General features: G+C 48.3%; 1 protein-coding gene across 1 annotated transcript in view; it reads right to left on the reverse strand.

Annotated features, from left to right (window-relative positions):
- Window positions 1-12,536, reverse strand: part of ADCY1 (adenylate cyclase 1) — a 144,956-nt gene that overhangs the window by 8,733 nt on the left and 123,687 nt on the right. The window contains exons 15-19 of the mRNA XM_024250323.3: window positions 7,642-7,758; window positions 7,388-7,534; window positions 6,527-6,625; window positions 2,703-2,817; window positions 514-638 (exon numbers count right to left, since the gene is read on the reverse strand). Coding sequence (XP_024106091.1) covers window positions 514-638; window positions 2,703-2,817; window positions 6,527-6,625; window positions 7,388-7,534; window positions 7,642-7,758 — 603 coding nt within the window. The remainder of the gene's footprint in view (window positions 1-513; window positions 639-2,702; window positions 2,818-6,526; window positions 6,626-7,387; window positions 7,535-7,641; window positions 7,759-12,536) is intronic.

Here is a 12,536-nt window from a genome sequence, read left to right on the forward strand (position 1 = left end):
GAACCACACTCCTCCACACTGAGGAAAAGCAGAGGCTGCTGCCTTCTAAACCTTTCCATGGCTTTCAGAGGGTGTTAGCCACCACGGGTCAGGCCACCTGAGCTGCCCACAAGTTCCTCAGATGAGGTGGACACGCATAGCACCCTCCCTTCAAACACACAAGAAAGCCCTTCCTTCCTATGGCAGCTGGTGGAGGCCGGAGTCCTGGGATGTGCAGAGTGAATGAGAGCGCCAGGCTGCTGGAACCAGCAGCAAGACCCAGTGACTCAGTGCTCCCACCGCTGCACCTGGTCACTCAGGAGCCAGCCCCCAAGCCTAAATGACAAACCAAACAGCAAAATCAAGATGCCCGGGCCAGGATGCCCTCCAGAGCAGACAGACCGAAATATGCAGCTCTTTCTGCCCTGCCACTTAGTGGCTGCAGACTGGGGATCCAATTCTGGCCCCCTGTGCCTCAGTTTCCTCACCTGAAGAATGGGCACCCATGCCTTGGGGGTTTCTTGGTGAACTGACCTGGATTCTGCCCTGGACCCCTGTGCTGTCCATCCGACTGGCCACGTTGACTGTGTTTCCCCAGATGTCGTACTGGGGCCTGCGAGCGCCAATCACTCCAGCCACCACGGGGCCAACATTGATGCCTAGAAAACAGCCAGTGCATGACCTGTCATCAGCGGGAAAAGTGTAACTCACCCCACCAGGGCCACCAAATGCACCTGATGCTGCTCCTGGTGGAGAAAAGACTGCTCCTTTCAGGGCTTTGTTTCCTGGGGTCACCTAGCACCAGGCTCCTTCCTGAAGCATCACACACAGCACCACAGAGTGGCAGTTGCCCTGCTGCACAGGCTTCCCTGGGCAGGGTCCCCTCACGACACTGTCCACTGCACTGGGGAACAGCACTGGCTGTTCAAAACGAGTCCTGATCCTAAAGAAAAGTCCCCTTTCCTGGAATAGCAGCCTCTGTGCTGAGCCCTACCAGGGAAGCCACTCAGAAGTGTGGCCTTTCAGTATCTGTGATTACAGGGTGTGTCTCCAAGTGCATCCTCTCTTCCAGAAAAATAGCAGCTCCGGACCTTTTCTCGGAATGTGACCTTATGGCTATTTTAGAGTATGGGCCCCAGAACTAAACAAGATGGTGCAGAATGCTCTGAAGGGAAGAGAGGGAGTACCTTCTCTTTTTGTAGCTCAGTGTCCAACTGGCCTCTGGACAGCTGCAGACCAGCTGGACAGCATCGCAACAACCCAGGCACACCCGAACTTGAGTCACCCCTTGTGCAACTTTCTGCAAAGCACTCACCCTCTCTGAGCCTGGTCTTCCTTCCCTGTAAGTAGGGCACATACCAGGCTGTGACGCCCGGCCCATCCTCGGCAGGACAGAGGGGGACCGAGCATGCTGTCAGCTCTCCCGTTACAGCCTGCTGGCAGCCACCTCCTGCAACTGGGGCTTTCTGGCCTCAACCGAAGCCACTTCCTATCTTCGCCTTCCATATTTGTGGACTAATTTTTCTGAGCTTGTCCTAGAAAATTCCTCTGACGTCCTGGGCAGTGGGGAGCTGGCATGGCACGGGAGGAGCCTGAGAGCAGGCGGCACAGTGGTGTGAGGTGGGGAAGGTCGGCATGGTAAACTCAGAGAAGAACCCCAAAGGACCACTTCCCAGATGGCTGGAGCTGGTGGGAGTTAGGGAGCACCCTCTGCTAACCCCAGACACCCCACCCACATAAAGAACACTAGGCTAGCACCAGCCTGATGGACAAAAGGGCCCCGAGAGATCCTTGTCCAGCCCCACTGCATGACCAGACACTGAGACACAGGATCGGGCTTGCCAGCTGGTCTTGTCATTGGAAAGTGAGGAGCAGAATTTCCCCGACCCACCATCAGATTGATTTCCAGGCACATCAGTAGCTCTGCTGACCACAGCCCAGGGCCCAGCTGGCTCACTCTGCCCCTGCTCTCTGGCCAGACACCATGCCTAAAGCCGAGCTTGCTTTTCAGGACATCAGAACTCCACATGCTCTAAATGGATCACCTACCACCCTTCACACTCACACGTAGCTCCAAGGTTTGTTTTTAAGGCTACTGGATGTTTGAATTCGAAAACAACATGAACCTCTAGTTTAACTGTATCCTGGACTAGTAGAATTTATTTCTGGTAAACTGTCTACATCTCAAGAAAAAGTGAATTTATGATTTAAAAAAAACAACAACAAATCATAGTTTTATAAAAGCTAGAAAGGAACTGGGGCATCCAGTGGTTTTCCCTCCTCACGACACAGGTGAGGGAAGGAGCCTGGAGAAGACACAGGGCGGCCAGAGTTCGCACAGTGGGGCTCCCGTCAAGGCCTCTTTCTGGACAGCCCATGTGGCCTCAACTATGTAGCCGTGGCCGGCGAACAGGGAAAAGGGCATTTTACTTCAGCTAAGTGTGGACTTGGAGGAGCATCTGAACGTCTCCAGGACAATCAAGATTTCTAATGTGTTTCCTGAGCTAGCCAATGAATCTTCAAAGTCTAAGTCACTTTCTGAAGCATCTTCACTTCCACCAGCAGCTTCCAGGGGCAACTCGGTACACAGGTCCCCATGCCCTCCTGGGTGGCACCACCCTCCTTCCTGTAAGACCAGGGCACCTCATCAGCTGATCCCACCCCTAGGTGGGTGTAGGAAGGTGTTCCACATGGATGGACAGGATAGGTTTAGAGCCACGTACCAACTCGGAGGACGAAGTCGTTGTAAGACTGGTAGTTGATTTCATCTAGAACGTCAAACATCTCAATGGCAAAGTCCGCCAGTGTGCTCAGGTGGGAGGAGATGGACTTCTTAGCCTAGGTGTAAACAGACGGGGTCATTACATCTGGGGAGTGTTAGGCAAGAGGGGGCCAGGGACCAACCTGCAGTGGCCAACAGCCTGCACTTTCAGAGGCAGGCACTCTGGGTGCCTGGCTATAGGCACATTTATCATTCCATTCTACAGGTAGGAGACTAAGAGAGAGGCAAGGTATTGGCCAAGCCCTAGCTCCTGAGGGGCAGAGACAGGGCCCACCCAAGGCTGCCTGCAGGAATAGGGTAGGGCAGCCGTTTTGAGTGGGAGACCAGGTGCTCAAACTCCTGCTTGGACAGCGTTACTAATGGCCATTGCAAATGAGCAAAACAAGGACAGAGATGCATGCCAGGGAGTAGGCAATTTCCCTCCTTGAGATTGAGGCTACATCGTCATGTATGTGTGTGACAAGGTCCTTTCTCTTGTGAAACAGTAACAGTTGTAAGGTCTCTAATTTTTATTTTTAAAGGAAATTTTATTAGTCCTCACAATCAGGAAACTAATGCTTTTTAAAAATTAACAGACTTTATTTTTAGGGCAATTTTAGGTTTATAGGTAAGTTGAGCAGATTATACAGAATTGTCATACATCCCTTCTCCCCACAGTTTCTCCTATTGTTAACATCTTACCTAAGTGTGACACATTTGTTACAACTGATAAACCAATATTGATATTATTAACCAAAGTACATAATTAGGGTTCACTCTTGGTATTGTCCACTCTACGCATTCTAAATGCATGACATATACCCACTATGACAGTATTATACTCAACAGTTTCACTGCCCTGAAAATCCCCCCTGCTGTCTGTTCATCCCACCTCTCCCCCAACCCCCAGCAACCACTAATCCTTTTACAGTCTCTACCGTTCTGCCTTTTCCAGAATTTCATATAGCTGGAATCATACAGTATGTAACCTTTTCAGACTGGTTTATGTAGCCAATTGTATTTAAGGCTTCTCCATGTCTTTTCATAACTTGATAGCTCATTTCTTCTCACTTAATAATATTCTACCTTATGGATATACCAGAATTTCTTTATCCATTCACCTACTGAAGGATACCTAGTTTGCTTCCAGTTTTTATTATGAATAAAGCTGCTATGAATACTCATGGACATAAGTTCTCATTTCATTTGGATATATACCAAAAGTGCAATTGCTGGATCATATGGTAACATTATGTCTAACTTTGTGAGAAACCACCAAACTCTCTCCCGCAGTGGGTGTCCTATATTGCATTCCCACCAGCAATGAAGGAGAGTTTCTGTTGCTCCACATCCTCACCGGCATTTGTCTTGTCAGTGTTTTGGATTGCAGCCCTTCTAACAGGTATTTAGTGATATTTTATTGTTGTTTTCATTTGCAAAGCCCCAAAAACATATGATGCTGAGCATCCTTTCTTATGCCTATCTGTCATCTGCATCTCTTTTGGTGAGGTGCCTGTTCGAATTGTTTGCCCACTTTTTAACTGGGGTTTTTTTTTCTCCCTTGTTGAATTGTAATGGCTCTTTGTGTACTATAGATACAAGTCCTTTATCAGACAGGTGGTTTGCAAAGATTTTCTCCTAATCTGTGACCTGACTTTTCATTCTCTTAACAATATTTTTCACAGAGTAGGAGTTTTTAATTTTCATGAAGTCCAACTTACCAATTTTTTCTTTCATCAATCATGCTTTTGGTGTTGTATTTAAAAAGTCATTGCCAAACTGAAGGTCATCTAGATTTTTCTTCTATGTTATCTTCTAAAAGTTTTGTAGTTTTGCATTTTACATTTAGACTTATTATCAATTTGAGTTAATTTTTGTGAGGGATGTAAAGTCTGCATCTATATTCTTTTTTTTTTTTGCATGTGATGTCCAGTTGTTTCAGCACTGTTTGTTGAAGAGACTATCTTTTCTCCATGGTATTGCCATTGCTCCTTTGTCAAAAACCAGTTGACTATATGTCTATGGGTCTATTTCTGGGCTCCCTAGTCTGTTGCACTGATCTATTTGCCTATTCTTTTGCCAATACCACACTGTCTTGATTACTACAGCTTTATAAGTCTTGAAGTTGGGTAGTGTCAGTCCTTCAGCTTTGTCCTTCCGCTTCAATATTGTGTTGACTATTCTGCGTCTTTTTACTTTCCATATAAACTTAGGATCATTTTGTCAACAACACAGAATATCGTGGTGGAGTTCTGATTGGACTTGTGTTAAATCTACAAATGAAACTGGGAAGAAATGCCATCTTAACAATACTGACTCTTCTGATGCAGGAACACTGACTCCCCAATTACTTAGATCTTTCATTTCTTCCATCAGAATTTTATAGTTTTGCTCATATAGATCTTGTACATAGTTTATGTTAAGAGTTATACCTAGTATTTCATTTTTTGGCTACTAATATAAATGGCATTTTGTTTGTAATTGCAAATTCCAATTGTTCATTGCTGGCATACAGAGAAATGATGAGCTTTTATATATTCACTTTATATCCTGGAACCTTACTATAATTGCTTCTTAGTTCCAGGGGCTTTTTTTCTGTTATTGCTGTTGTTAATTCTTTTGGATTTTCTACGTATAGTCATGTCATCTGCAAGCAGATTCCTTCTCAGTCTGTATGCCTTCTATTTTCTTTCTTGTCTTACTTCCTTCCAGTAAGATGTTGAATAGAAATGGTGAGAGAGGATTTCTCGCCATGCTTCTCATCTTAGAGAGCATTTAGTTTCCCTCCGTTAGGTATGTTAAGCTATGGGTATTTTGCAAAATTTTTTAAATCAAACTGAGGAAGTTGTCTTCTATTGCCAGTTCACTGAGAGTTTTTTTAAAAAACCAGGAATGGGTGTTAGACTTAAATAATTTTTCTGCATCAATTGATATAATTATATAATTTTTCTTCTTTATCCTGTTGATTTGATGAATTTCATGAATTCATTTTGGAATACTAAAACAGCCTTGTATATCTGGAAAAAATCCAATGTGGTTTTAGTATATAATTCTTTTAATTCATTATTGAATTCAATGTGCTAATATTTGTTGGGGGTTTATACATCTATATTAATGAGAAATATTGGTCTGTAATTTTCTTTTTCTATAACGTCTTTGTCTGGGTCTGGTATTCAGGTAATGCTGGCCTACAGAAGGAGTTAGAAAGTGTTCCTTCTGCTTCTGTCTTCTGGAAGAGATTGTAGAGAACTGGTGTAATTTCTTCCTTAAATGTTTGGTAGAATTCACCAGTGTATGCATCTCGATCTGGTGCTTTCTGTTTCAGAAGATTATTAATTATTGATTCAACTTCTTTAATAAATCTAGACCTATTCAGAATAATTATTTGTATTTATTCATAGTTCTACTGCGGAAAAGGAGAGTGCAAAGCTGATGGGAGGAGAAGAGAGGGGCAAGTAGGGAGGAAGGTGGGGGCTGGTGGGGGAGGACTGGGCTGCTGGGGAGGTGGGCCAGTGCGGTGGGTAATGGAGCAGGGGCAGGGTGAGGGTTCTCGGGGGAGGTGTCTAGCAGGGCAGGGCTGGGGCTGGAGGAAGCTCCGGTGAGCAGCCTTCTGTGCTGACTTTCCCTAGGAGATTGTGTCTGGAGAGAGCCAGCCACAGACAAAAACAGCACTCAAGCTGCTCCCATAATCCAACGCAGAGGGCAAACAAACCCCAGTGTGGAAGCTACCCAGGGTCCCAGAGCAGTTTAGGGCAGAACTGGGACCCAGTCCCAGGCTGTACTCACTTTGGTCCCCGAGGTGGGTGCTAGCCCCACAGCGGCCATGTAGGTGCTCCCGATGGTCTTGATCTTCTCTATGTCCTTGTAAAAGTCTTTTTCCATGAGCTTTGTTTAAAACATAAAACTGTTAAACATGACATAACATTTGAGAAAAGTCACTGCAGCCGTCAGCCCCCAGGAGCAACAGCAGAGCCGATGGACACATTCAGGAAAGCAACGTGTCTTCTTTGCTTTGGGCAGACAAGTTCTAGGACTATACTGGCAAGAAGAGGTGAGGAAGGACAGTACAGGACACATTCCTGTCCCCAACAGGTGAACTCGCAGCCACCAGGAGAATCAGGTCCAATGACAAGGGGTGGTGGAGCTGCCACAGTGCCTGGCTGGCTGTCAGGGGGGTCCTGGAGGCACCCACCTGTCTGCCCATCTGTAGACAAGGGTGCGCACCTGCCTGCCCATCTGTAGACAAGGGCCTGGAGGTGCCCACCTGCCTGCCCATCTGTAGACAAGGGTGCCCGCCTGCCTGTCCATCAGTAGACAAGGGCCTGGAGGCACCCACCTGCCTGCCCATTTGTGGATAAGGCTGCCCAGCCCTGGCCACTGTAGATGTCCCAGCCCTGACATTTACAACATGGAGGACAAACACCCAGCCCCACTCAGTCGCCCTGGTCCCCCATCCTAGAGTCAAGACCCCCTCTCCTGTCACGGTTGGTCTGGATCCCAAAGGAGACAGAATGCCTGTGCTTCCCGGGATTTGCTTTCTCTCATTCCAGCTACGAAGAATGTGACATATTGTGAACACGCTCTGCCCATGCAGCAGGATGCACCATCACAACCAGGCGGGGTCAGGATGGCGACGCACAGCCTCACCTCGTCAAAGTCGGCGATGATCTCATTGAGAAGCCGCAGACACTCCACCCCCATGTTGTTGCCGTCCAGCTCGATGTAGAAGTCGTTGAAGTTGGGGATGGAGGCGAACATGACGCCCACCTGGGAGTAGGACTGGTAGTAGAGGTCCTGGAAGTTCAAAGGATGGGTCAGGAAGGGTCAGTCAGGTGAGCGCCGAGCGGGGTGGCCAGAGCAGTGCTGGGCTAGTGCTGGCCAGGCGCAGGCTGGGTGCTTACCATGTTCCGAGGGTTGGACATGAGGAAGTGCTGGGCGACGTGGGCCGGCAGGAGGTTGAAGAGGATGCGCCTGTTGTCCAGCTTCACCTTCTCCATGTCCTCTCGCTCCTCCTCTGCCTGGGGTATCATGAGCCTCCATTAGTCCCGTCCACTCACGCTGCCCTCACTTGTCCCCACTGCACACTTCCTTCTAATCATCCAAACTGGACTCCAGGTGTGCTGATGGTCTACATCCACGCTCCTGTCCCTCCTCCCCACTAGATGCAAGACTAGATCCATGTTACTGGGTAGGGAAGATCTGCAGATGTCTGCCTAAGTCACCATCTCATCTGCTAGAATGTCCAAAGGACAAACTATGGCTTCACCTAATTTCCAGGGTCTGCCCTGCCCTCCGCTACCTCTTAGGGACCAGATGCTACAGCAACTCTTTCTCAGGCATGTGCCCATCCACAGGCTCCACCAGCCCCTAGGCAGCTCCTAATGTGCCCCGCAGGGCACCCGTCCTAGAATGCCTCACGCCCAGGCGGGGCAGACACCTTCCTAAGGCTCCTGTTTCCTCTGGAATCTCTCTGGTCTTCACTAGAGCCACATCCCTCTGGGCACTAAGACAAGTAGAACCCTGCAGGGACCTAGGGCAGGGGCAGATCCAGGGCCAATGAGCTCATCTGAGTGCCGACTTCCAGCCCCCTGGGGCAAAGAGTAAAGATCCAAAGGGTCCCACCATGGGGACACAGCAGAGCAGACGGCAGGAGCAGGTGAGTCCCAGCCTGCTTACTGCTAGCTGTAGGACCCTGCAGAGACTGATTAAGCTGACAGAAAAGGCCCCATTCACCGACCACTGTGAGGGCTCAAGGAGTGCTCTTGACAGGAACCAGCACAGCCCTAGGAGGCAGAAGCCACCGGGGTCCCTGTGTTTCCTCACACAAAACCCAACTCCTAAAAGGAGTGAAGCTTGGGGAATACTCTAAGTATGTGTCAGCATTTATGGAGGCATCAAACTCTTGAATGTAGTAAAAACTGTGCAATGATTGCCCTTGTGGAGTGGCCCATGGCCTGGCCACCACAAGCCATGGTTTGGAAGCCAGCTCCCCTGGTTCATGTCCCCCTAGGTGGCTGGTGACCCGGCCAGCAGATGCAGCCTCACTGTGCCGTGGTTTCCTTATTGTAAAATGGGTGTAACACACCTACTTTTAGAGGGAACACTTGTAGTGTTGTACTTAACAAGGGCTGAGGGGACAGCACACCCCTTAGTAAGCCTAAAGAGCACAGCTGCTTTCTGGCAGTACTGATATTATCAGAGTTGAGCTGGCCATGAACATGCCGCTAGCTAGACTGCACGCAGTGATTCCACCAGTTAAAACAGAGAAGTGGAGATTTCCAAGGATAGAGGTGACGAGGCCCTGAGCCTTGAGGGCCAGATACGAGGATGGGGGTGTGCGTGAAGCCAGGCAGGGCATGCAGGGCAGGCCTGGTGCAAGTGTGTTCTGGGAAGACAATGCCAGCGAATCAGTGCGACCCATGGAGACAGACGGCACCAGGTGTTTCTTCCTGTCCCTTAAGGGATGTAGACCAGAAGCAGATGAGGACAAAAGAAACCCAGGGACTATAATCTTCCCAGTCAGACCAGAGCTGGGGTCTGGCTGCCCAGATGGGCTGGAGCCACGCTCTGCCCACACAGCGGCTGCCTGGGCACGGTGCTGACTTACTCTGGGTCATGCTCAAAGGTCAGAAACCTTCAATTTCCAGCCTCAGATGGTCTCCGGGGCTGCTTTCAACTCAAGTTCTCATCAATAATGACATTCTGAACAAACACCTCTCTATAGGACCCACATTATTAATTATGTGTTAACACATCAGGCTCCAATATACACAAAAGAAAGGTTTGTAAAGGGTGACATAAACAGAAAGTAAACAATATTTCCTAAAATAATAGCTTTGTTTTATTTATTAGTGGCACAAAAATTACTGCTCTCTCCAAAATACTATTGTTAATAGTATTTTAGTGAAAACAATGTAATTGAATATGCTTTGATTAAAAACCACAATCTAGGTTTATGGCATTGTGATTTAAAAATTTGCGTCTACATTCTGCTTATTTCTACATTTGGACTAATGGGCTATCAGAGCTGCTGTCCTTCCGAAATCATCATATATCTCTTAATCCATCCACAAATGCAAAGGTCTTTGTTGAAATTTGACTGAGAAATGTCCGTCTTTCCCTGTGTCACTTATTTTCACAAACCAAGCAGAAGTTGTATTGTTACATATTTTTACAAATGTGATGAAAATTCACTGAAGTTCTCAGTCTATAAGATTTTCCCACCAGTAAACTCTATTTTTAAGAAAGAGTAGTGGGCACCACACATTATTCTTGTCAACAAAATCACGTGTCCATACAACCTCCATGTTCAGAATGTTCTCTTTACGGCACAGTTTCTTTCAAAAGGTATTTCCCTTCTCAATTGTCCTTCTGTTTCAGAAATCACTGACCAGGATGCATCTAGTGATAGTTATATGATGCCTCAGAGAGGTCACAGCCTGGAGTGCTTGTCATTTGGAAAAGAGAACAAAATAACAAACAGCATAACTTGGCAATTCCCCATGTGCTGACATGTGCTATGACTGACTCCCACAGTCACCCTGACAGAGTCTTCTAACTAACAAGACCAGTAACCCCAGAACCTGGAATCAACAACATGTTCACTACAAGGGAACAGCCAAGGGAGGGTAGTCCTGTCCTCATTCTGTCTTGGAAGTGATGTCCCCGCCTCCCTCCTGCAAGTGACAGAGGGCATCTGGCCAGTGTCAGGTCAGCAGCGCCAGTTCATTCTTCAACATCAGGAAAAAACATTTCTTAATTCTCAGATACAATCACTATAAATAGACTTTGTGATGCCCTCTCCCCAAACCTCGCTGAACCATCCAGTTTCCTGAGGTGCACACACCCCACTTTGCAGGCACCCCAGGGTCCACAAACACCTTTTGGTAAAGTGCAGAGGGAAAGGAACTTCTCCAAGCACAGCAGCAGCTAAGACAATAGTCTTCAGCCCCCAAGTTAGAGGAACTTAGTCTCTAATTTTGGGGCTGACTTGCTTCATGTTCAGCTTCTTTGGCACTTGGTTTTCCCTTAAGCAAGAGGCACTCTGTGACCCACGCCACCGACGGGACACAGAAAGATCAGAGCAAGCAAGAAGTGATGCACGTCTCTGCGTGGTGTCGCTGCTCCAAGGACGGATGAATCCTGAGATTCAGGGTGGCCCTGGCTGGGCAGGCTGGGCAGGGTGCACGTGTCCAGAGTAGCCCCATAACTGTTGTCAAGAGGGCAGAAACACCAGAGGGGCAGAGCCACATGCCCTGACCCAGTGAGTCTCCCCGGAATAGATGGCAGTGGCTTCTCTCCTCCCTGCAGGGCTCTGGGGTAGAAGTCCCTAATGCTCACCACTGACTTTCAGGGACAAAGAGGATTGTGCAGTCCCAGCCCTTGATAACCAGAGAGACCAAGGGGGGCTTCCGGCTGGACCCTCAGTGGCCAGCCTTGACTTCACAGCCCCCCTTCTGTGCTGCAGGACTGAGGAAGCTCCAGTGTCCACTGGCCTGGATCTTGGAGGACAACGATGACATGATCCTCTTGCTGAACTGCATCAGACATGTAGTGAGAAGAGGACTCGTCCTCTCTGATGAACACTACTGGCACCCTCAGGAGGCCTGCAACTGCCGCGCAACCTAGCCCGACCTCAGAGTGCCAGGAGTAGGCAGCAACTCTACAGGGCTGAACTCTGGAGTATTTCTCACTTTCCACTCTCCTTCCCTCCTATGTAGTTAGGTCCCTGATGTGCCCCTACCAACTACCAACCTCCCACCCTCCCATCCCCCAGCAGAGGTGCACAACCACCACATGTTCTCCACCTTGTCCGCAGCTCTCACCCTGGCTGCTCAGGAGGCTGCTTTGATATTTCCCTCAAATATCAGTATTCCAAGAAACATTTTTAGAGGTAATCTTACCTCTAAAGTAATTAATGAATCCAGTCTACCTAATCTCCTTGAGCAGTTATCTGCATTTCCTTGAACACCTCACAGAGATGGGGGACTCACTACTATACATGTCAGCTTCATCCAACCTCAAACCCTCAAGCCGCTGGACAACATACATTGAATGAAAATCTCCCTCCCTGGATCTTTTGTCCAGAGGCCCTGGTTCTGTCCTCAGTGTGCTCCAGAGGCCAGCTGTACCAGGATGGGAGGACTGAAATGCCCTCACCGTACATCCTACTTTCAGTTCCTTTGGTCACTCCTCTTACTGTTGACTGGTTTGAAGGTCCCTCTCTGCCTGGATGTCCAGGCTGAGCCCAGCAAGCCGGCTAAGGCTTCTCCCAGGCAGGGCACTGGCTGGAGGCAGGGCTTTAGCTAAATGCAGGGCTCCCAGCAAACTTCCCAGGCCTCACACCATGAGCTGGTACTCAGCTGGCTGTAGGCTCAAAAGACTGTATTTTAAACATAGAATGACAGTTCAGTTTTATTTTGTCCAGTTTTTTTCTATCAATTCAGTGGCTGCAGTGAGCACGGAACCTGAGCCTACCAGGGGTCACTCTGGTGCCAGCTCCTACTCTGTGTTCTTCTCAAACTAAAGGACCACGGTCATGCATGAAAATCACCAGCTTGATAGGAGGGTGAGGCATGGGGAGAGGTCACAGCTCCCCACTGGGGACTCTAGCTTTGTGCGGCCGCTTCAGGGACCACATAACATGAACACATGCCTGCTTCTCACTAATTATTTTTCCAGCCAAAGCACAAGACTTTACAAGCACTGTTTACAGCATGGGGCAGGCTGAGTGTGGTGCAGGTGTTCTTAATCTGAACACCGGAGGCCCCCAGCTCAGCATCCTTGTTCACCCGGC

Source organism: Pongo abelii, chromosome 6, assembly GCF_028885655.2.
Source record: "Pongo abelii isolate AG06213 chromosome 6, NHGRI_mPonAbe1-v2.0_pri, whole genome shotgun sequence".
In the NCBI taxonomy this organism is placed as follows: Eukaryota; Metazoa; Chordata; class Mammalia; order Primates; family Hominidae; genus Pongo; species Pongo abelii.